General features: G+C 36.3%; 2 protein-coding genes across 4 annotated transcripts; one reads left to right on the top strand and one right to left on the bottom strand.

The window, feature by feature from the left end:
- Window positions 1–481: 481 nt before the first annotated feature.
- LOC149775052 (heat shock 70 kDa protein 12B-like) lies at window positions 482–10,217 on the top strand. 2 transcript variants are annotated; one of them, XM_089942981.1, is made up of 3 exons: window positions 482–1,407; window positions 1,884–2,851; window positions 7,374–10,217. In XM_089942981.1, exons 1-3 carry the CDS (start codon window positions 1,323–1,325, stop codon window positions 7,434–7,436), a joined length of 1,116 nt encoding a protein of 371 aa, XP_089799107.1. In that variant the 5' UTR covers window positions 482–1,322; the 3' UTR covers window positions 7,437–10,217. The 2 variants fall into 2 exon arrangements, with proteins under 2 accessions (XP_089799107.1, XP_089799106.1); XM_089942980.1 differs by lacking the exon at window positions 7,374–10,217 and having other exon boundaries at window positions 1,884–5,333.
- A 7,441-nt stretch (window positions 10,218–17,658) lies between these two features.
- Window positions 17,659–25,403, bottom strand: LOC149775051 (heat shock 70 kDa protein 12A-like). 2 transcript variants are annotated; one of them, XM_089942979.1, is made up of 5 exons: window positions 25,158–25,403; window positions 23,510–23,803; window positions 21,523–21,744; window positions 19,717–19,876; window positions 17,659–19,138 (listed from the first exon to the last, which is right to left on the bottom strand). In XM_089942979.1, the coding sequence occupies exons 1-5, from the start codon at window positions 25,158–25,160 to the stop codon at window positions 18,075–18,077; spliced, it is 1,743 nt and encodes a 580-aa protein (XP_089799105.1). In that variant the 5' UTR covers window positions 25,161–25,403; the 3' UTR covers window positions 17,659–18,074. The 2 variants fall into 2 exon arrangements, with proteins under 2 accessions (XP_089799105.1, XP_089799104.1); XM_089942978.1 differs by having other exon boundaries at window positions 23,510–23,809; window positions 25,158–25,401.
- Between the last annotated feature and the right edge of the window lie 356 nt (window positions 25,404–25,759).

Raw genomic sequence — 25,759 nt, 5'->3', positions numbered from 1 at the left:
AATCAGAGACAACTGTAATATTCTTGCTGTATTCAACGGCGTTGATACACACACGCTACGAAATATTTGGCAGACATGGTGCGGCAGTGACATGAACTTTAATGTTTTTCGAAACTTTTTTAGTCATGCTCAGTCGACCCCACATGGATTTGTAACGATAAATTTACATGATCCTCGGACACGATATCGTATCGGACTTGACCAAATATTCGGTTAAATTGCAAATAGCCACTTAGCAGCAGGGGGGGGGCGATGACATCGACGCGGTCGTCGATGTGCTTACCGGACGCTGACGACGCTGGGATCGGCGCGCAGAAGGCATTAATTAAACCAAATGACGTCCGGACGATCCCGTCGACGACGACGTCGTTTTTTTTTTTACCAGCGCTGACTACACCGGATCCGCTGAGTGCAGAAAGTACTAATTAAGCCAAATGACGTTTGGACAAAATGTCGGATTCGCCCCCCCTGCTGCTACTTTGTCTCACCGCCAACACATTTTTAACACTCCAATCGAAGTCAAAATAACTCTAGCTAGACCTCTATTATTAATAACCAGTCTGGAAAACATAATTTTATGACACCTGTTTCGTTTGTTATAGCTTTATCATTTCCAGCTACCTGACATTACTTTAACATATCTGTCTCGCCGATGTCGAACGGACTTTACTTTAAAGTCGCTTATGCCTCCAAACGAGAGCTGTTAACCATCACGAGCTACCAAGTTATTGCGCGCCCAGCGCATACATCAATATATATATATATATATATATATATATATATATATATATATATATATATATATATATATATATATACCACATATGTACAAAACACTTAAAATCATAGCCGTAACATATAATCTGAACATAGTTCACTCTGCCGCCGTCACCACTGAAGCACTTCATTCATTTATGAAAAACAATCGCAAACGTTTTGCTCAAGAGTTTTGGACTAAACGCTTAGATTTACTTCGTTTTTATTAATGATTTGTGAGTATAGAAAAATTGTTTTTTTTTAAACGAAATCATCAATCATTGATCTTAGAGGATTAGGAACACAGGTTTACGGTCTATTAAGATGATACCCTTTTAAAAAAGAGGCGAACATTTATAACGATATCTATCATATTATATGTTGTGCACGAAATTAAAGGTAATCGCGTAACCCTGATGTTCGTACATAACGTATCTCGAATAGTTTGATTTGAAAGATTCGTTGACTTTATTACACTTCTATCTATAAAGGCTGGTATCGGAAACGAATACCTACGCATAGCACTGGAACCAGAAGTGGCATCTCTGCTATGTAACTATCTTCCAATGAAGATGCTCTCCATCGATACATCGCAATCTACGTTGAAGGCCTTTAAGAAGGGGTCCAAATATATGGTTTTAGATGCGGGAGGTATGTCTTGTGGAGTCGTTTGTATCACGTTTAGTCTGTCTTTAGCCATTTCATATATGTTTCCTGTATATCTCTCTCTGCAATTGCCTCCATCTATTTAAGTCAGTTCTACAACTATTAATATCCGCGCTTTAGTAAGTACCTCGTGTTAACGAATTTTAATGCTGTCGAGCAGCTATGCGAAACCATTAAACAATCCTTCACTACGCAAAAGATATCAAAGATATTTTTTTCTTTCATTTCCTCGTGATACGTATCATCGTCCTCATCTCAACGTATGTATCGTCGTCGTTGTCATCCTCATTATTATTATTGTCGTCATCATCTAATGACATGTACTATTGGGTCCTATATAGAAATATTATCAAATGTTTTCTCAAGTGATATCTAAAACAGTTTTGTATCTTACATTCCTTTTATTACTGGATACCTTAAGAAGTAAGATAACTCGGCATGAAACTTTTGTATTACTACAGGTGGCACTGTGGACATAACCGTGCACGAGGTAGAAGGTGATGGCCGACTTAAAGAACTATACCAAGCCACTGGAGGAGCGTGGGGAGGTACAACCGTTGACAAAGCCTTCCACGAATTCGTTATTAAACTGGTAGGAAATCCAGTTTTCCAGAAATTTTCAAGAGAGAACACCGACGATTTGCTGGACATGTTCAGAGTGTTCGAGGTGAAGAAACGAGAAATGCGCCTGAAGAAGAAATCCATAGTCACAGTCAGGATTCCCATATCTCTCATTCAAATATTTGAGGACCAGACCGGGAAGACGCTGAAGGAATCTATCCGTCAAACAGAATTCTCCGATAAGATCACGTTACATAATGACAAGCTCAAGGTAGACAGTGCCATCATGAGAGGCTTCTTTTTAAAATCTGTTCAGAGCATCACACACTTTGTCGATGGTTTGCTAAAGTCCAAGCAACTGGAAAATGTGAAGTCCATCATAATGGTTGGAGGATTCTCTGAGTGCCAAATGCTTCAAGAATCTATGAGATCAAGTTTTCCAGAAATGACCACAATTATCCCACAAGATGCAGGCTTGGTGGTACTGAAAGGAGCCGTCATATATGGCCACAACCAAGATGCAATAGTTCAGCGTGTATGTCGGTACACATACGGCATAGCAGGAAAAATTCCCTTTATAGAAGGGAATCACAAAGAGGAGTATCGAGAAGAAACCGACGTGGGACCACTATGTACAAATATATTCATTAAAGTTGTTGAGGCCGGTGAAATCGTAAAATTGCATGAGCGCCGATTTGAAAAGTACTTTAAACTCAGCGATGAAGACCGACATGCACACTATTGTCCAGTATACGTTTCGAGTGAAACCTCGCCAACATATATCACAGATGACGGATGTAGAAAGCTTGGATGCGTGGTAATCTCGAATCTGGATAAATCTGTTCCTTTGAAGGATAGGCACATCAAAGTGAGTATTAGTTTTGGGGGAACTGAAATGGAAGTGGAAGCCAAGGAGGTTCATACAGGCCGAAAGTCGACAGTAGTCATAGACTTTCTCCAGTAATTGTTTAGATTCAATCCACTTTAGTTTACCACTTTTTGTTTCTTGTTTTTTAAACATTCGCGAAGAAAACCCAATTCATGAGACATTTTCATTGTGGATAATCATATATCGGAGAATAGCATAGTATTTCAAGCTATGTGCTTTATATTAAACTGAACGTGTTTGAAATAATACGTGCAAACTATTACACAGCACCGGATGAAAAAGGAAGTGATATGCATTAAATGAAAATTTAAAAAGATACAATGAGGAAAGAAGCAATTAAGTATACAGCCATGTTTTTGAAAGACTCTAGTTTCCCTATAAATTTAATCTATTTTAATTTCGTTTCATAGGATGTCATAATGTACAAGATTATCTAAATTTTCGGTTATCCAAATTAGCTGCTCTGCGGTTTCCTTGTGACATAGAACGAATTAAATTTGTGATTAAATGATGAGACAACATACGCTCACAGCGGCGTCGCTAGGGGGTGCGGGGGGTGCGGACCGCACCGGGTGACACCATCTCAGAGGGGTGACACCAAAAATAAAAAACTGCAAATTTTACAGAGCACACACTGCTCGGTCTAGTCGGATTTCATAAGCGGATAACCGATCATAATTAAATACATGACTAGCAGGCACAGCAGTGGCGTCGCTAGGGGGATGCGGACTGCACGGGGTGACACCATCAGAGGGGGTGACACCAAAATGACATTACTAAGGATTCCGTATGGTCTGTTACGTAAGGAGGACCATGGGGATGACACCATGAGCTACCGCACTGGGTGACACCAACCCGAGTGACGCCACTGTACGCTCATCATGGTTCCATCACAGTATTTTACATTCCAAGAAACGTGTCAAAGTAAATGAACTCAAATGAAAATAACTTGATAAGACCCACGCGAATATCACCTACTAATTCCAATTTTACCATGGTTTAATGGAATCCTTCAAGTACATTGTAAATATTGCCTTCATTACAAAGACCGATCGCAAATCTTCAAATATTACGCTGTTGTCGGTAAGCAAGGATTTTAACTACCCAGTGCAACGCACGTCAGATTTTTTTGGTATTTATATTTTAAATCATAGAAACCAGGAAATAATGATTTTTACTTTTTGAAGAAATATTGAAAATGTATTCTTCATGACAACATTAATATCGAAGAAATACCTCGGGAAACCGAGCCTTTTCCAATTCAGCTATTTCATCCAGTGTCCGTGAGTCCCGTTTTTCTCATTTCAGTGAATGTGTATTTTTCGAATTCAGCTATTTCATCCAGTGTCCGTGAGTCCCGTTTTTCTCATTTCAGTGAATGTGTATTTTTCGAATTCAGCTATTTCATCCAGTGTCCGTGAGTCCCGTTTTCTCATCTCAGCGAATGTGTATGTTTTCTAATTGTTTCGTGTCTTATTACAGCATACATTATCTAGCTTTTTTTGATAAAATGCGAATCTGATAGAGATTCCTAGTTATGTTAGATTTCTTATTAATAAACTTGTTTGAATCCCCTTTTATTTTCAACAACAAGGGTTCGTGAATAAGTTGTGAAATGGATATTTTCTGTCTCTTTTAAAGGTACAGTTTGTACAATGTCATGTACTAGATGATATTAATCATCATCTGTTTGCATTTCCTATGTTTGCTCTTTTTGGGGAGGGGGAGAGGAGTAGGCAGGAAGAGGGTGGGAGTCAACTCTTTCCTTTTCTAGCTGACGGCTAAATGCTGCGAAAAATTAATGTATTATGCAGTCAAAGTATCTGTACACTTCATGATGCTAAGATCTTTCGCTATATATATATATATATATATATATATATATATATATATATATATATATATATATATATATATATATATATATATATATATATATAAGTATGCAGCTCCAATATTGTCCGTTGGAAACAATAACCATAACCGATTCCTGTTCTTCGAAAGACTGTCATTTTGTGAATGTAATGTTGAATGGTGCAATTCAACTGAATTGGATTTGTTTGTGCTATAATTTTCACACTTTTAAATTTGCCTGAAAGTGAGTCAATATTGTCTGTTGAAATATATTGAGTCAAAGGTACATAGAGATTTTATAGCTCCTAGTGTTTTATACAGACACAGTCTAAGATCCGTTTGTAAAACTTTGTTGAAATGCTCGCTGAATAGAGTAATGCATCCAGTCACCGTACCTAAATAAATACCGATGGATCCATTCTCCTTGGCTGAGTGTAGACTGATGGCCAATTGTACACTGGCTGATCTGAAATAAATTTCAAATACAGTTTGGAACCGGAAAGACTTTTCAGTGAACCATAACCCTATAAATCCACCATTATGTTGCATAGCATGTAAAGAACAGTTTTCATTTAAAATAAACTTTAACATAGTTAGATGATGATGTTATTTGTGTTTTTCTTCTTTAATTTACAAAGCAGTTTTAAAAATCCTGATAAGAATTCAGCCTAAACGATCACGATCCCTGATTTGGTTACAACTTTGACTAGTGTCATATTACTCGTGGGACGTGATTATCTGACAATGCAAGTAACTGGTAACCGAACATCAACTTGTCTGAACAGTAAAATGATTTTCATGCTTAAAAACCGAATGTAACGCTTCTCTTTTATTTCTTGAAACCAGTATTGCACGGTCAACTTAGAAAAAATACGAAATATGGGAGAAATAGACTATAAGGTTCATGAATCAATAAACAAACAGCCACACGTGGCGATATAGTACGTTTTGCGAATGACAGTTCTCGTAATGCACCCACTCACTGGACTATATTTCCTTGATCGTGATTCTAGAAGCCAAACAGCTACATATTGACAAATGAGCACACGAGCTTAGATCTGGCACTATATTTTCTGAAGACCGGTTGCTCGCCCTTAAGATTTGCATCAGAGCTCACGGCACACATTCTACACCTTATCTTCAAATGTTCGATACTCATAAATTTGTTTACAAAGTTGAAGCGTTTAACAATTTTTTTTATAGAAAAACTATACTGGATGAATCAAATGCTAATATCCTGAGACCACAGTATGCTGAACCACAGAAATGACTCACACAAACATGTTGGAATTGTTTTCTCAAACATCTGCTTAGGGCACAAGCAAATGAAGCATTGAGAAGAAAAGACACAGTCAAAATTTAATGCATCGCGCGACTCAGATTTTAGCTTCATGTGAAATCTTAAGAAAATTAGACATGTTTGTCTTTTGTATGGCATATTCTGTCATATGGTAACGCAGTTTGGGACAACTGTATATTAGCTGAGAAAAGTGAACTCAAACAAATGCAAAATGTGCCAGCCACAGTCGTGACTGGCGAAACAAAATTAGCATCTATAGAAATTTTACGCCTAATAATAGGATGGAAAAGTCTTGAATCACGACGAAAGAAAACACGGAATTTTTCTTTTATACAAGAGAAAATTATACAAGAGAATAATTATTCTATATAACTTACATAACATCAGCAAGTTCCAATCAATGAAAGATACACGACATGTTTGTTACAACCTGTTTCTTCCTTCAGTAATTCATGAATGGAATTCATTATTTATCCAGATTCATCAAAGCGACTCCATCATAAATGTCAAAAGTGCATTAAATAATTGTGACTTTTCCGAGACACTTTTGGGGGTGGGTTGGAAGCAATTTTGGTTTTCAAAACTCTCGGGACAAATTGCAGCTCATTTAAGCAACACTTCTTTGGGAAGTATATGTTTGTATCACTTCTTTGTACTTATTTTTTGTCGATCACTACCAAAGAAAACAACACATCAAACTTTTTCTGTTCCTTATACCATATGGCAATTTGGCTTCAACTGTTTTTCTGTACTAGTGACATAACACTTACATATTAGGTAAACATTACCGATGTTGATGCTGTTCATAGATCTATTTGAAAGTCAAAATGATTTAATTTCAAAATGATTTAATTAAGTGCACATATTAAAAATACTTGTGCACTTTTCATAGTTATGAGCAGCTGTAAATAGTAATTCCCTTTTATCAAATATTCAGCATCACTTCTGCAGCGAGTCGCTGTACAAGGAAGCACGTTTAAATTTAATTTTAAACCCGCTTCCTTCACTTGGTTATTGCCATTCTTTATTTTTATTCTATTCTCAACTTTATACACAACGTCCTATACATATTAGTACAGAATGACCTATAATTTTTATTTTAATCTGTTCTTTTGTGCACAATTTTATTTTGTTCTCTTGTGCATATTTTATATTCACCAGATATGCCGAGACATATAATAGTTAAGCCGACATCAAATTTTAATTAATTAGACGTGGAAACAATAAGGTGACAGCGTAACTCAAAGGAAAAGAATCATGATCTTTTATCAGTCATGTAGGTATATTTTGTGTCATTGTCTTTCTCACATTTCTGAGAGACTCACGACATTAGAAATTTTTTTTCAGGGATCAAACATTTTTAGATTTAGTGGAATGGTACCCAGGACATACGTAACAGAACTTTACTGATTTTAACAACCATAGAATGCCGAATCTAGACGTTTAGCTGCAATTTCCAGTTACTGATGTTAACAACCATAGAATGCCGAATCAAGACGTTTAGCTGCGATTTCCAGTTACTGATGTTAACAACCATAGAATGCCGAATCAAGACGTTTAGCTGCGATTTCCAGTTACTGATGTTAACAACCATAGAATGCCGAATCAAGACGTTTAGCTGCGATTTCCAGTTACTGTTATAGTTCGAAATAAGAACTGTCTTTCAACTTAATGCTTCTATTTACCCAAATAGCTCAGCATAGTTATATAAGATCAATCAATTAACATTCAGCCGAATCTTTATTCCTAGGCTGCATGAAGTACGACATGGAGGATATTACTATCTGTAATACGCCATAAAGGATACAAAAATCATGTCTTTCAAGTTGTGTATTCTCGTTTACAAATTGTTTGGACATTGCATATTTCAAGCACTTATTTTTCCTATATTATTTATATGGCTAGATTATGTATTCGATGTTTCATCCCATCTCTTTCACTCATTCCGCAAACATTCGACTGGTATACTAAACTGCTTGAAAGGAGATCATTAGCTGAACATTTTACATTTCCTGACCACAACTAAACTTTATAGAATACATCATAAACATTGGTGTGGGAATTCCCTACTCAGCATCAACACAGATGATTTTTTTTTACTATTTTCATTCCGTCTACGTTACGTCGGATTCAATGTATTTTTATTGATGGAGATCATCTTCAGAAAGATTTACGTCATTAGAAAGAGCATACAAATTTAGTTTACTGCAAACAGTTTGTTATAAGTTAATACTATTGTTATTGACTGGTGTAACAATACTAGGTCTTAAACTATGTAGCACAAAGAAGCGAAATCAACATAGTTAGTAAAATAACAAATAATTTATCGCACTAAGTTACAAAAGTTAAAATTTAAGATAGATTTACGGTATTGCGAATTAAATCATCCCACATAATCCTAAATGTCCTATCACAAGTTCAAATGTTCAGAATGTTCCCAACGAATTCCAATAGTCTCGAGTATCATGATGTACCACAATGATACAATCCAATATGTGTTTTAATGCGTTCTCAATAATCCCACCGTATTATTTTAATCCAAAACGTCAATGAACACTTTGGCAATTACAATGAATATATTTAAATAAACAATTCCTCTGAAATTATATCTGAAGACAACTGTAAATGATTACACAGACCGATCTTAAAACAGGAATGAATACTTGTTTACCTAACCTTTATTTATAAATATTTCACTTGACCTTCGTCGCAACAAAATATTCTGGAAAACTAATAATTTTGATGGAAAATTCCATTAACCCTTGAACCCAAATTTCTAAAAAACATCTTGTTAACCAATTTAAATCATGACATAAGTCAGGAATCAAAAGCTATATCAACAACCCTCAGTCACGGATATATACAAAAATCAAGCACACAATATAAATTAAATATTACACTGGGAAAATTATTTTTTAGATATTAAAAACGCATGAAACATGGCGACAGTTACATACATCATAAGCATAATGGAATTATCTTCAGTGTCAATAGGTACTCTCATGTGGGATTACTCGAATAATTCATTATGAATCGAAGTAGGATCGAATAATTCTGATCCCGAGGGCGTTTTTTTCCTGCAGAACACCAATTCAAAGTCATGGGATATTTTTCTTACATCCTTGAATGAAACATCAGCGTCGATGTAACGAAAAATCAGGATCGATGGAACGAAAAATTAGGGTCAATTGCAAAATGATGCATTGTGAATACTAATTCAGCTTTAAGAAATACCAGTCGAAAAGTTCCACATCTTAAGCGAAGAGAACAACAAGTTAGGCTGACACGTAAATAAATGCAGTGTAAAGTCTAACTGAAGTTTTAAAATATAAATAGGGACCGTCGACAACTCTGCACGAACAACGCCCAAAAGTGTTAATACATAATAATTACAACGACTTCTTCGACTAGAAACTTATCAAACGAATGCGTACATAAAGATAGGTTGATCAGTGAAAGAGTCATGCTTGACGGAAACAAACTCCAAGCCTTGTATGATTCAGGAAGCAAATGTGTTGCTATTAATATTTCTCTTGCTTATTGCGAAAGAATGATGTATTGATGATTTCAGTCAGAGAGATTTAGCCTTTTCGTGCGCACTATGATAGCAGTCGGGTGATGAAAGAATGCATCATTTGCTGGAAAACAGATTCTTCTTATGACCATTTCCCACTCGAAAACCACACATGCATACATACATACATACATACATACATACATGCTATGCTACCTCGTACTATGGATGTATGTTCCTTATACACCAATATCACGGCCTGCAACAAATGGAGGGGTAGTCGACCTGCTCATTCTCCTCCTATGGATAATTTGGTGAAGTATTAAACCCATATTCTTAAATTTAACAATTTTATATTCAACAAGCAGCACGTCCTACAACTGAAACATGAAGTCACGAGCAATATACCCCTAAATGATGACCCTGTAGACTTCTAAGCTGGTGCATATTCATTGACAACATAGAATCAAATTGGATTAAAATGGGCGACACAATATGTTTGTGATTCGCCAAGGGCTTCGACTACCGATTAGATTTACACCAGTTATCAAACAGGTCCAGTCTTTTTTAAATGTTTTATTAACATAAAAACAAGTGGCATGTCATCAGTTGTGGGTATGATAACCATTTATTCAGTAAAATGATCTGTCCATTTCAACCGGTCTTATCTTCAAGACTCAGTTAATCCACAAGGACATAGAAGCAATGGAAATTATCTGACTCTTGAAATTATCTGTTTCATACCAGCTGCCAAATCAAGTACTTACTTATCACCAATCTTTCTTAACGTGAACTTACGCACCAAACGCATATGTTCATTTCAAAAGAGACTGGGAGAGCTCTAAGGGCACATTAGCTGGAGAGGATAAAGAAGGAAATGCATTGAAGAAACTTTTTTTAAAAAAAACAAGACTTTTCGATTAAAGAGACATATTTAAATACAAAACTAAGAAAACAAGCAAGCAAATACTATTCGTGGTTGTCACGTTATAAGTAAGGAACAATAGCCAGATTGCAACATGTGCATGCTAGACCCTGAGGCTAATTATTCCCTTCATAAATGTTGCGAGTGTCAGCCTTGCGAACAATGAGTGCCAAAGCGATGTGTACACAGCTGGCCGGCCGGCTTATGTTACGATAGTGTAAGCCGACATCAAAAGGACGGGTGGGAAGCCAGTTGTATATAACATGGCCATAGGATCTTGTTACTGGCGCCTTATTTGGCTGCGTGCGATTCACAGGTAAGTGGCATGAATTGGCCGGTGTTAGGCTCAAAGGAACATCAAGTGGGGGTCGTAAATCCACCCTTAACAGACTGCCGGGGAGGGGGCAATGTCTGCTAATTATGTAGACCATGGGTGAATCGACATCCACTCGGAACTGAGCAAGGCATGGCCACCATTGGAATCGCAAGTTTAAATCTAGTGTCTTGAAACTAAACGTTAGTACTCTCTAAACCATCTTGCTGGAATTACATAAGGAAGTTCTAAGCTACTCCAACGTCATTCGAAATTGGCGGGAAACATTGTTATTCTGGGAATACAAAGGAGCTTCGGACAGGAAGCTTTTAGGGACCGGAGGAGCTGTAGGTGACAGAGAAGGGAAATACCCTGGTAAAGTTGGTCCCGAGTCTCTGGGAGACAAGAAAAGGAGAGAACGGAAGTGGAGGAAGTGGAAGGGTGAAGGACGTGGTTGTTGGACTGAAGGGGTACTGGGTACCAGTCAAGAAATACTACAGATGGGTAGAAACAGAGGTCAGGAGGAAAATCTATCACACTAAGTCAGATGATGAAATGGGCCGTCACTTGGTGGAGTGAAAGACGAGTGATAGGGTTTTGAATATTAAATTTCATTTGAGGAAGGACTATCTGTAATCGAATGGCATTAAATTTGTTGCTTATTTGAATTTCACCTTTTGTGTATTCAGTAATTTAACTGTCGGCATCGCTGACTGGGGGCTCGGAGCTTTGCATCTCGATCACTACTTCAATTTCTAACAAAAACGAGCCAGGGTGGGTCTTCTGTAATAACTAAAGATAATACTGGGAGCACTCCACCCCAACCTAAGGTAGTCTACGAGATCTTAACAGTGGTTACGTTCCAACTCACAGCTTATAACATACCGTTCGGAAGCATTGACAGCAGTTTTCCACCTCACAGCCCCAAGCTTATAACATACCGTTTGGAAGCATTGACAGAAGTTTTCCACCTCACAGCCCCAAGCTTATAACATACCGTTCGGAAGCACTGATAGCAGTTTTCCACATCACAGCCTCAAGCTTTTAACATACCGTTCGGAAGCATTTACAGCAGTTTTTCACCTCACAGCCCCAAGCTTATAAAATACCGTTCGGAAGCATTTACAGCAGTTTTCCATCTCACAGCCCCAAGCTTATAACATACCGTTCGGAAGCATTTACAGCAGTTTTCCACCTCACAGCCCCAAGCTTATAACATACCGTTTGGAAGCATCGACAGCAGATCCAGTCTTCCGAAAGTTTGAGGGACACTTTTTAAGAAGTTATACCATATCTTTCATATGGACCCAGAAATGTCAAAAGCCATACATATGCCTGATACCAAATCGTTCTGAAAATCAACAAAAGTAGTTATCTTTGCTTTCACTTAGAAGTTAGCATGTAAACCAAACATGTAATCTGTCTCTTCACATTAAAAAAACTTTACCACTCAATATGTTGGTGAAACTGTTGATTTGAGAAAACGAATAATAATCGACGAAAATCGATGCGAAACTCGCAAGCCATTACAGCTCAACTAGACATTCAGTATAGTCCCTCGTGACGCTAACGACTGAGTCTAAGTCGGGATGAACTTATATAGAACGCACACGTAACTGAAAACTCATGAATATGACCTCAGTGAAAATACATGATGCAACCTTATCAAAATTCTACTCATGCATCCGTTTATCACCTGTTTGCAACAATATTTGCCAAGTTATTCATTTTTCCTTAGCTGTTTATTATTATTATTATTATTAGTATTAGTATTAGTATTAGTATTATTTGTTTAACATACAAATACAGCATTATCATGACATGTTGCCTTTACTACCTATGCATTACTATAACTTTAGTGGAATAAAATATCTTTAGTACATATAGATAGTACTATCTGGTCTAAGATTGTGTTCATTTTCGCCACACAACTTCCATCCTTTGTCCACAGGTTCAAAGCAAGTCAAACGAATTTGGTTTTCTGTAAGATAAACGCGATCACTCCATCTTTGATGTTTGTTATAAAACTATCTTAATCTGACATTAACACAGCAAAAATATATAGTTTACTCATTGTTAGATGTTTATAAATTACCTCTGTTGTTTTTATTTCGTTATTTAAATAGTGTGTCCAGTTTGCCCTTTCATTCAAACGTTATAATAGTCCATGTTTTCTTTTTCTTTAATGCTTGTATTGCCTACTGTTGCTTAATTACCCAACATGAGAACACATAGTTTTTGCCATATCCGTTATTTCATCAAAGGATGAGTTAGGACCGATGAGAATGTTCAATCCGTATCGCACACACAAACTGGAACCAGTAAGTCGTGTTCTTTGGAACCCACGCGCCAATGTTATTAGGTACGCCGAATCGAACGTGTATAAATCCCTAGTTCTTTCAGAATCCATTCATATTGACTATCTAACAGTCTAACAATATTTACAATGCGCAAAGGGGAGAGGGGCATGTAATGATACCCAAACTTCATTCTTCATTTCTTCTGATGAGCGGGTGGGGGGTGGGGTGGTCAACTCGTTTTCATTACGAATGCATTGATGATGTGAACACATACCTGTGGAGAAGAATCTAGTGTTACTTGGCCTCTCCATCACGTGATATATTCGTTTCCGTTAAGTAGCATATAAAGGACATCACGGGTTTAAATCCAGATTTAGTAACGGTGTTAGTTTAATTAGCTAAAAAGACCCAGAGTTACAAAATGACAATACTTGTTTGATTATGTACACCGTAGGCCCACAATACAACAGTTAAATAAGAATATTGCAGCAAAGCAGAACGTCATATTACAAATATAGTTAACAAGTTTAAGTGAACAAAGGAGAAAAGATCCAGTGCCCACAACAGAAATAAGCAGGAATATGAACGGAAATATCACCGCATAGTGATATTGCAGATAGGTCGAAAAAATAACATAGTTAAATGTACAGTGAACGGAAAAAGATCATAAATTTATTATAGTGATATGTTTTATGTTTTTTTTTAAATAGCAGAATTCAAATGCTAGGTTCAGATGCTTTTAAGACGTTGTCTAAAATAGAGCAAAAATACTTTTTCATTTCATATATCATATGCATACCAAATATAACAAAATCCGTATTTGAATAGTATGTCCTTAACTTTCGATGCCCATGGGACTATTCCTATTCATCCATTTTTCTGCAAAACATAGCATTGTTTTGGATATTGGTCATACCTAGAGTTACTTAGTTATGTCTACTGTTTGAATCTATGCCTTTCAGATTTTACTCAGTAACATTTAAAGGACTTCGTGGATTGACATTATGAAGATCCTGATCAGGTGTGAGACTCTATATTATGAAGATCCGGATCAGGTGTGAGACTTTACATCATGAAGATCCGAATCAGGTGTGAGAATTTACATTATGAAGATCTGGATCAGGTGTGAGACTTTAAATTATGAAGATCATGATCAGGTGTGGGACTTTACGTTATGAAGGTCCTGATCAGGTGTGAGACTTTACATTATGAAGATCCGGATCAGGTGTGAGACTTTACATTATGAAGATCCTGATCAGGTTTGAGACTTTACATTATGAAGATCCGGATCAGGTGTGAGAATTTAGATTATGAAGATCCTGATCAGGTGTGAGACTTTACATTATGAAGATCCTGATCAGGTGTGAGACTTTATATCATGAAGATCCGGATCAGGTGTGAGAATTTGGATTATGAAGATCCTGATCAGGTGTGAGACTTTACATTATGAAGATCCTGATCAGGTGTGAGACTTTACATTATGAAGATCCTGATCAAGTGTGAGACTTTACATTATGAAGATCCGGATCAGGTGTGAGAATTTAGATTATGAAGATCCGGATCAGGTGTGAGAATTTACATTATGAAGATCCTGATCAGGTGTGAGACTTTACAACATGAAGATCCTAAGCAGGTGTGAGAATTTAGATTATGAAGATCCTGATCAGGTGTGAGACTTTACATTATGAAGATCCTGATCAGGTGTGAGACTTTACATTATAAAGATCCGGATCATGTGTGAGAATTTAGATTATGAAGATCCGGATCAGGTGTGAAATTTTAAGAAGTTATAGCCACTGCTGTTTGAACTTAGAACTTTGACCATCAGTTTCCTGTCATTAACTTTTGAGGACCTCGTGGACAGAACCAATATACAGTACTCGAATTTCTCTTGAGGAGACATAGGTCAAGTCTGATTTTGTTATATAAATTACTTTTATAAGGAATAAGGGGTAAAATATTTAATATTGTAAGTCAATATGTCAAAGGCAAAGCGAGAGTCAATAATACTTTGTCGGAAACCTTTGCATGTGCCTTCCAAAATTGGGGGGGGGGGGGCAGTTTCAACACTTTGAAGGTTAGTAGTTGCAGGTCATACAATTTGCTTCTTTTCATCTCATTCTTTAGCAAAAACATATGTCAACTTGGAATGCCAAAAACTATATCGAGAGACACTTTTCCAACTGAGTTAAACTGGAGAGTTGAATGTCGAACTGGTAATCCATGGGTCGCATGTTGGGTATCCACGCAGACCATCTCGCGTCCACAGCCTCAGTTTTTCTCAGTAATGTATAAACACATACATAAAGTTCTCAAACTGTAGTTAAAAGCCAACCATCACCACAATGAGAACACTGAGATATTAAAGGTCTATTATTGTTTTGTCTCAAGATGTGTTTATTACAAATGCAGGAAATGAGTATTAAAAAAATGAGATCCTGTAAGTGTGACTCCTTTGTCCTCGTGAAGTATGCTTGATTATCGTGAACTGAACGTCGCAACGCAGGCGATAGTCTTGACAAGCACATCATTGTAAAATCATGCAAATTCTATTTTCTATATGAAATATAGATAAAATTAATCTTTACATGTGTTAGTTGCATTTCATAAACTGTCTGTCTCAACCTCTTGTCTTTGTGATGTATATTTAGCTTTCACTTTTTAAATAAATCGGTTAGACTTTTATAACGAAACAACGACACTACTACTACTACTACTACTACTACTACCACTACTACTAATAATAATAATATTTTAATGGTTGGTTACTCCTGCGGATTTACACTACGAAGAGCCTTGATGACACTGCACTGCAAAAGCAAATGAAAACGTAACAAAAACTTTATTACAATATCATAAGTAATTGGCATAAATTACCATTGTCAAAGTCATAGCAACGCATACAATTTTCGATTGTAGGAAAAGAAGACACCCAAACCAACAAACCAAATGGACAGAAATGACGAGAATGTTTACTTCTCTGTAAAACTAAATATATGTTTTTCGTAATGACTGAATTTATTACTTGTTCACCTACAGAGAGCCGGTCAGTTGACGTAAGCAGCATTTTCCCAATCTAGCCATTGCATAACAAACAATTAGATGACATTGAACTAGAAGAGTTAATTCATAATGCGTGACACATTCATGATAATAATACGCTCCAAATAACGCAACGTTTATCAGTAAACATGATTACTTTAAAAAAAAAAAGCAGACATGTTTCTGTGTTTCGAGTCATGATTATATATTTAAGCTGAGTAAACTCAAAAATGGAATACCAAGGCAGTTGAAAAATACAGTTTATCACAATGTTAGTTTCTCACTATGGTCTTGAACTAGACCAAAAGCTTTTGCATCTAAACATATAACTTATGCATTGGATTGGGCCAAAGACAAATAAAGAAAAATAAAGAACGTACGAAAGTAAGATAATTAGTGTAATGATACCTTTAAAGGTCGCTGGAACGGTTGTTTGGCGACTACTAGTGTCTTGTTATGCTTGCGTCATGGATGACTTTTTCGAACCAAAACACCACACATTGTGTGACGTTGTATAGACAGCCAGAAAATTTAATCTGGTTAGTTTCACGCCCAGTTCAAAGCATCCAATATGTGTGCATTGCAAGCTAAATAAAGTTTAGACAGGGAGAAATATTTTAATAGAAAACATTTATCAGCGATGCATACAGTTTGATTCACTGTCATTGACTTTTACTCGGTATAAAAACATCGAACTGTATCGAGCTTATCTGCCCATAATAATTATATCTATAATTGAGAACATACACATTATTTGGCCATTCTTTAATAAACAAACTTTCTTAAAATCTATCACTCAATGATAATTCATTCTTTTCAATTAATATAATTCATATAGTAAATTTTTGTCCACAAATCTGAGAGAGAAGTTTTAAGTTATTTGAGGGCTAGACACTTGTAATTTTGGGGTAAACTATTCCATCCAACAACCCCTTTCTGAAATTATATGGGCAGTCCCTGAGTTTAATGCAATAAGGAGAAAAATCGTTGAATGCAGTTGTATATGTAAATTACTATTATCTTTTAATTTTTATTTTTTTCATTGTTATCCTAGTAAGTCATACTTGATTCTTTTAAAACCTGTTTTATTAACTCCAGCAAATTTCACTTCATTTCTGAAAAGTAGCCAAGGCTTACTACCTTTTCAAAATATTTCCTTTTATATTTTCATATCAATAAGCTGCCGGTATATGGAATTTACTTTGTCTCTCTATATGTGTGGATCCAGCTATCTTTCATGTCCATGCTGAAACTTCTTTACAGCTTCACTTATTAACATTAAACATTAACTATGGATGAACTTGGCATTAGTATGTGTTTACCGTTTAAATAAACATATAAAGGGCTCACCCTTTTATTATTTTATTTTAAAAGAGAGAGGGGGGATATGATATGGGTACAATTTCAGTCAGTAACACTTTGAGATGACTCCCACGATTCCACTACACAAGAAAATACTTGCTTTATCCACTGTTTTGAAACTGCGTATAAAAACGGCTTTACGTTACTATAAATTACAAGTCTTTCATTCTATTGGCAACAGCAGTATATAGTCTTTTATTATCACATAAATTAATGCAAAAGAAGAAACATCCACTCAAGCAGTTATAATCTTAAATTACCATTTTGATTTGATAGATTATACAACAAACCCTTATATATTCTGTCATATGCAATGAAATTAAAATGGATTAAATCTATGGCAAAATTGGAGTCTTTCACAAAAATTGATGAGTTTACATATTGCGCTTCTTTTCTTAAGAACGTCGTTATTTTTTATTCATTCATATTATTTCACTTTTTATAGAGTAATGTGCGATAGATTTCAGTTTTTACAAAGAAAAATTTGCTTTCAAATAGACGTTTTCATGTTGGAAATGCGTTGGAATTGTGATTCCTTTACAGTTAACAAACACATGTCGAATAGTCTGATAAACTAAACAGGAACCAACACTTACTGGAGAAAGTCTACGACTACCGTCGATTTTCTACCTGTATGAAATTCCATGGCTTCCACTTCCATTTCAGTTCCACCAAAAATAATACTCATTTCTACTTTCCTATCCTTCAAAGGCATAGATCTGTCCAGATCAGCAATTGTCACACATCCTAGTTTTCTACACCCGTCATCCGTGACGTAGGTTGGTGAGGCTTCACTCGAAACGTAGATTGGGAAAGAATACGTGTCTGCATCTTCCATGTTGAGTTTAAAGTATTTTTCCCCTCGGCGCTCATGTAATTTTACGCTTTCACCGGCCTCAATAATTTTAATGAACATTTTATCACACAGTGGTCCCACATCGGTTTCTACTCTATACTCTTTTTTATGTACCCCCTGTATAAATGGCTTTGCTCCTGCAATGCCGTAGGTGTACCTACATACACGCTCCACAACTGCATCTTGGTTGTGTCCATATATTACGGCTCCTTTCAGTACCACCAAGCCTGCATCTTGTGGGACAATAGTGCTGAGTTTGGGTATGCACGACACGATAGACTCTTGAAGCATTTGGCACTCAGAAAACCCTCCAACCATAATGATGGATTTGACGCCTTCCAGTTGCTGGGATTTTAACAAAGTGTTGACAAAAGTTGTGATATTCTGAATAGATTTTGAAAAGAAGCCCCTGATGATGGCACTGTCTACTTTGAGCCTGTCATTAAGTAACTTGACCTTATCAGAAAATTCTGTTTGACCGATGGACTCCTTGAGCAACTTCCCGGTCTCTTTCTCGTATAGTTTGATTAGCGACACTGGAATCCTAAATGTGGTTACGGATTCTTTCATTAGCTGCATTTCTCGTTTTTTCACCTCGAATCCTCTCAACATGTCCAGCAAATCGATGGTGTTCTCTGTTGAAAATTTCTGGAAAACTGGATTTCCTACCAGCTTTATAATGAACTGCTTGAACTCTTCGTCGACAGCTATACCTCCCCATGCTCCTCCAGTGGCTTTGTGGAGTTCTTTAAGTTTGCCACCACCTACTACCTCGTGTACAGTTATATCCACTGTTCCTCCTATAGTGATACAAAAGTTTCATTCTGAGTCAATTCACTTCTGCAGATTTCCTTCTTAAATATTGAAGTAAAAAATGGAATATACAAAAGAATATTTTTAAAAACGTCTGAAGAAACGTTGCATATGACATTCACACGTGTGAAACCAAATAGTACATAAAGTGGGATGCTGCTGATTATGATAACGATGACGACGATGGATGATGTCAACGGTGATGAGGATGAGGTCGACGATGGCGACGATGATAATGACGATGAAGACGACAATGATGTCGAGGAAATTGGTGTAAAGTAAGAAAGGGAGATGACCATCATGTATGTTGTGGTTAATGAAATACATGATACATATTGATTGGCTGATAATACGTTAAATGCTTTTCATATCTGGTCTGCAGCATTAACCTCTGTAAGACAAGGTAATTACCAAGCCAAATAACTCTGTGTGGATACTGGTAGTTGCAGAAAAGAGTTAACTATAGTGAGAGAAATGTAGATTGTCGGGAGAAACAGAAAGCAACAGAGATGAAAAATAAAAACAAATGTAAAAGCCAGTACAGGCGACTGAAAAAGAGACATACCTCCCGCATCCAAAAGAATGTATTTGGACCCCTTTTGAAAGGTTTGGAATGTGGATTGCGATCCACTGATGGTGAACATTTTCAATGGAAGATAGTCACACAGCAAGGCCGCAGCTTCTGGTTCCAGTGCTATACGTAGGCATTCGTTTCTAATACCAGCCTTTAAATATATAAAATGGAATGAACCAGTGAAATGGTCCAGTTCAAACTAATGCAAACAACATAGGTCAGACCAGAAAGGCAATGGTCCCTAGAATGGTGATAGTATAGTTCAGTCTAGATTACACTCGTTGATGAATGTTTATGGAAATTAATATTAGAGAATTTGAGTCGATATTTTTAATTTATAGCATAACATAAAATGCGATCAAAGTTGGTATAATCTTGCACCACTTTTCTTTCTAAAATATGGATGTCATCGTGACAGACATTCAACTTACATTCCTAGTCTGGTAATTTTTTTAAAGTATTGAAGATGTCTTTAGAATCTCTTTGGAACAACAGTCCTTAAAAAGCACTGAAGTAAAGCACAACACCATTTTTCACACATATCTTGAACAAACCTATAAGCAAACATTGCAACTCAGTTTTAAATCCATTTTCAGACGAAAGGTATGAAGAAAGAGAGATTTTGTTCTGTCTCACCTGTGCCCGAAGGTAGTGAGAGTCGATTATTGCGGTTAATTGTGATATTTGCGGCACTTAAATACTTTGAAGCTTATGTCAAACTGTGGCAAGTAATGCAAAGTGCATTGCCTGTGGACAAACCACGATTTCCAGTTCTAACAGAGTAACAGAAGGATAAACAAGCTGAAAAATACAGCCAAATATATACATGCATGAGATTTACACAGAATAATAGATACGAATAATCACTTATTTGCTTATAGGAGCCACAGTCACCAGAGAGCGCAAGATTTATGCCAGTTTGAAAACGAGAAATCACGATGATGAATAATGTCTCTAGATTACAATAATAATGAAAGATTCTTCCAAAAATGGCATTAATATTATCTATGTGTGAATACTGTCCAGAATAGTTACATTCAATTAATACAAAAAGACATTGCTGTTGAATGCAGTTTATAGACCTATATGTATTTACCCAACCAAAAGGTTTGAAACAAATATTCCATTAGAAACTTTAATTTGGACGATATCGTGATCTTTTGGAGAGGCTGGCAAACAGTGTCCTGGTTAATCTTGGTGACTCAAGTTTTAAAAGAAAATTATCTTCTTTAACGACAAAGTCAGACATTGTCCAAGGTTCAATATTTTGCTGAGGTTAGATATAATATAATGAATAGCTGAAGTACCCAGAAAGATATACATGCCTGAGAGATAGCACTTTAAAAATACGCTATCTATCAAACTTCAGTCGTAGTATTTATCGACACCTAATATCACATAGCAATTTTGTCGTCAAAGCACTGAAAAGAAAATGTTGCATTTTCAAAGCCTTAAGATTAGATCGATGTGTAGACATTACTGGATGAAGGCCGGTGATAACCTGTCAGACCCTTATATGTAAAATAACACCAGACATTTCAGTCAAGGTTATAAATCGTGGCGACTCTTATTTTAAAAAATGACATTTGTCTTGAACTAATGTTTTCATTATTATGAATGATAACTATCTACTCAATAGAAAAGTGCCACCGTTGAGTGACTGGAAGTCAGTCATGGAGGAAAATAGGAGGAGCCGAGGAAGAGGAGTAGATGACCGGCAGGAAATTATTTTTGGTTAAGAGTTATAGCATTTATTATCTTATGCTTCATGCGTCAATGTGGCATTGTATATCTTACCGTTACGGCCGCATGCCTCATGAACTGCTTGGCAGGCTCGTTCCAAATCGCAGGAACTGTCAACACCCAACATATATTGTGGTCTTCGATTCGTCCTTCGAGCTTATTTTTGTAGTGAGTCAGAAAATCATCCTTCATAGATTCTATTGCTCGAGAGAACACTGTCATGGCTGGAAGTATCTTGCCTGTTATGTCCTGTAGCATTGTATGACGGGATAATTCCTATGAGAAATTAACAGTGATCAGAATTTCTTTTTCGTACAATACTCTATGACTTTGTCGCATAGCCATTACCTCCCTTTACTTGTCAATGTCCCTTTAAATTCCGTACAGAATTTGATAAAAAAAAGCACAGAATTTATAAGAAGAGAAGTGGAGGTGCTATATAAAAATTTACGTTTAAGACAATATTTATAATTATCTCACCTGAGGTTGAAATACCTAAATTGTATATTGTATTTCTGGGGGGGGGGTGCTTGTTGTCAAATACAATCATTGTTATGTATATTTAATTTACATTGTGTGCTTAACTTTTGTCCGAAATTGAGAAAGAATTTTGATCTAACTATTTTCGCGTGTTTTGTCATGTTTGTAAGTTATAAATAAGTTTTGTACTGATATTTGAACTCAAGGGCAAGCCTAATTAATACACTTAGAATGTTCTGGAAACGAACTTGTGACCATATCCTGGTAATTTTATTGATTCTTGGGTTTTTATATAGAGTTGCGGTAAACAAAATTACTCATTGCCATCTAAATTTAAAAATGCGGAATCATATTTAGTTCTGTTCAATTATAATTTGAGAGGAATTATTTGTTTAAATTATTCATTGGAATTACAACGTGCTCGTTGAACTTTTGGACTAAAACACTATTTGGGCATTTTTGAGGACTCATTCAACGGCATTTTGGATTATATCATTGTGGTAAATTAAAGACTATTAATACATCAGTATATTCAAGGCTCTTGGCACATAACGACACCCAATACTTGTTGAATTCGTTCGGAACATTCTATTCTTTTAGACTTGTGATGGAGCATTTAGGATTATTTGGGATCTAATTTACAATACTCTAATTGTTTCTTAAATGTTTATTCTGTAACTTTTTTCGAGAACAAATTTTATTTGTTGATTTTACTAAACGTGTTGGTTTCGCCTCTTTATGTTAATTAGTTTAAGACCAGTTCCTAATACCAATGATTAACTATCTTCATACCGTACGTAACTAGTCAGCTTATAAAAGCACTCAATAATCGAATCTCGTTTGAATGTAGTTTACGCAAGACATGGGATATTGTGTTCTCATTGCATATAACAAACATAACACCTGGTTTCATTCGCTAGAATGAATTCAAAAGGTATCAGCTAGTCTATGATACATATTATATAATTGAGTCTCATGATGTGGATCATTCGATAGTCGTAAACGTATAGGTATTAACCGATTCAAGCTATATTATCATGATTTGGACTACTCGAAAGATAAGTTAAAATCAAGTGCTAATGAAATTTTAAAAGGCACGATGAAAGCCCACCGTGGGTTGGTTTTTTCTACTAGCGTCTTTTGGGTGGCATCAGCAAAACAATAGACAGTTGTTTTCCTTAGAGGTTAGCACACTGCAAAACCTTTGAGGCCATATCTATCCGTAATTTTTCTACAAATAACTGACAATTAATCAGAACCCCAAAATGACGTTATTTTTGTCCTTCCTTCATTACTCAATTATATTCCAGGTTGGTAGATATGTATTCAAAAATTTATCATGGAGTCATTGGGAACGTCTCGTTCAGAGGGAAAATTTCCCCATGTTTACATTTACTTAGCAGATCTCGGATGTTCACTGGTTTTTATTGAGGGTAAGTAGTAATGTCGCATTAGATGTGCATCTCAAAAACATGGTAACGGTGAACCATTCGCAATTGGAAGCTTTCTATATTAAAACATAAATCTGCCGAAGATATTAAGCGGATAACTCAGTACTTACACAGTTGTCAAAAATATTCATTTTGAATCTTTTGAAGTAGTACCAAAGTTTGTGCTGTCCTTCCTCGACAAATTCAGCATACCGATCCTCAGCTGCATACCCAAATGCCTCAAGAGTTTTTCCATCTGGTCTGATCAGAACGGTTGTGGGAACTTTCTGTGACAAATGTTCTCCGCCAATCCATTCGCGAACGTACATCTTAGTTGGATTCTCTGCATACTCTTGTTTCGTTGAACATGCCCAGCTGGAGTAGGTTGTACCAAAGTCGATGGCTACCACCATTAGTGGTTTATCCTTTTCCTATATATATATATATATATATATATATATATATATATATATATATATATATATATATATGTGTGTGTGTGTGTGTGTGTGTGTGTGTGTGTGTGTTAATATATGTCTAATATATCTATACTGAATCTTTATATGTATCTACTTTGTCCACTTTGCTTTTTCTTCCTGTCGGTTAGTAAGCCATTCAATCGGTTAGTCTGTCAGTCAATCGGTTAGTCAGTCATTCAATCGGTTAGTCTGTCAGTTAATCGGTTAGTCAGTCAGTCAGTTAGTCGGTCTCTCTGACCACATAACTATTTATCTACGTTAGCATCTAGCGATACCAATTCCTCAATATAGAGCTAAGCCTCATTCTAGCTTGTTTACCTTTACTAGAGACGTAAGAATGCCTATATACTTATCAAACTTTTGTTTATATTCTGCCATGAATCATTCCATCCATCTCTCATCACGTTATATCCATCCTTCCATCGGTAAAACATGTTAATATAAACATACATACATACATACATACATACATACATATAACGATGGATAAGTATACAGGCATTCTTACGTTACTTCAAGGTTTGTAACTATTCGAGCCTGCTATAAATGCTTACACATATTGTGAATGAGCTGGCTGGCGCAAAATTACACTTGTTTTCAGAGAACAGAGAACAAATTGTTCATGTAATCCAGTCACACACCTGAGATGTATTCTCTTCACCTTTGCACTTTTAAGGTAGTGCATATGCATTATTGTATTGATCGGTTGCTATGTACCGACAGTACACTAACTTTAATATAACATAACAAATTGATCAATACCTGGAGAAAAAAGATCGCACAGCTTTAATACTTTTTAACAGTTTTAAGTCTTAACACATTCTATGCATTTTAGTGTCTGATTGCATTAGAAAGTAAATACAACAGCATTGGTGGTTGATCGAGAAATAAGAAGTCGAGAGCTAGACAGACCCCCCCCCCCCCTCGAAATGAGCAAGAATCTACCAGAACGTATCATAGAGTAAGTTTTCTTTACAGTTAAGTTAGGTCCTCGGAGATATTTGAAACTCAGGATCTTTCAGGGGCTTTGCCTCATGGGGCCACAATAGGTATCCGTCCTACAGACCTCTAGCCTACTTGTTTAGCACCCCAACCCCCAACTCCCCAACGATAGTAAACAATATTCTGGATACGCTTCTGGCTAAAGGCGTGTACAAACCCATATAATTAGCATTTATTGATTTGATAAACTCAACTCCTCTCTCTCTCTCTCTCTCTACACATACACACACACACACACACACACACATTTCCCTTGCCATTGTTTCCCATTGTTTAATGATCTCTGTCTAGCACTTACCATGTTTGATGGTTAGCTGTCATGCAGTTAGTCCTTCGAAAGAAACAAAAACAGACCTCACTATGGTGCCTGTTAACACCGTTCATTATGTTTGTGTATTGGATGCATATATGTCTATCAGCAGAGTGAACTAGGAAGTTTTAAACTATGCAAACTACGCAAGACTGGTTTGCTTTATTCGCGGTTGACTCTGTGAAACAACATGTATAATTTAAAAACCCGTTTGTTTTGGTCAAGGCTAAATCTCGAAATTCCTAGCTTTATCACTGCTGTTTATGTCGGGTGACATCCAATACGCCATTTGAGTTACCAACACCTTTTCGTACTAACCACCAAAAAGTTGGAATATATAGACACAGTCCTCCATCAATAAGTCGTTTGTAGACACAAGCACAGACTCATATGTTGACCATACAGCTAGGATGTAATAGAATATCAAAAGGAACTGAAATCCCTTATGAACAATATTAATGTCTATCCCCCTGTAAGTCCCTATTATCGTAAATGAAGTGAAGGCCCTATAATTTCAGTATCTTCATTTCTTAAACACTTCTACAGATCCCTCGTACCATTATAACCCAACCAATTATGTGCAAATGGAG

The sequence above is a fragment of the Sinohyriopsis cumingii genome, chromosome 19, assembly GCF_028554795.1.
Source record: "Sinohyriopsis cumingii isolate HCF-2022 chromosome 19, ASM2855479v2, whole genome shotgun sequence".
Taxonomy (NCBI): Eukaryota; Metazoa; Mollusca; class Bivalvia; order Unionida; family Unionidae; genus Sinohyriopsis; species Sinohyriopsis cumingii.
Note: the sequence above shows the minus strand (reverse complement) of the source record. Positions and strands in the feature narration are given on the sequence as shown.

Coding starts and splice junctions, on each gene's coding strand:
- LOC149775052 (XM_089942980.1), top strand. CDS start 1,323: ATGAAGATGCTCTCCATCGATACATCGCAATCTACGTTGAAGGCCTTT. Junction 1,408..1,883: donor TATGGTTTTAGATGCGGGAG/GTATGTCTTGTG, acceptor GTATTACTACAG/GTGGCACTGTGGACATAACC.
- LOC149775051 (XM_089942978.1), bottom strand. Junction 21,745..23,509: donor TGAATATTTTTGACAACTGT/GTAAGTACTGAG, acceptor AATTTCTCATAG/GAATTATCCCGTCATACAAT. Junction 19,139..19,716: donor CATTCTTTTGGATGCGGGAG/GTATGTCTCTTT, acceptor GTATCACTATAG/GAGGAACAGTGGATATAACT.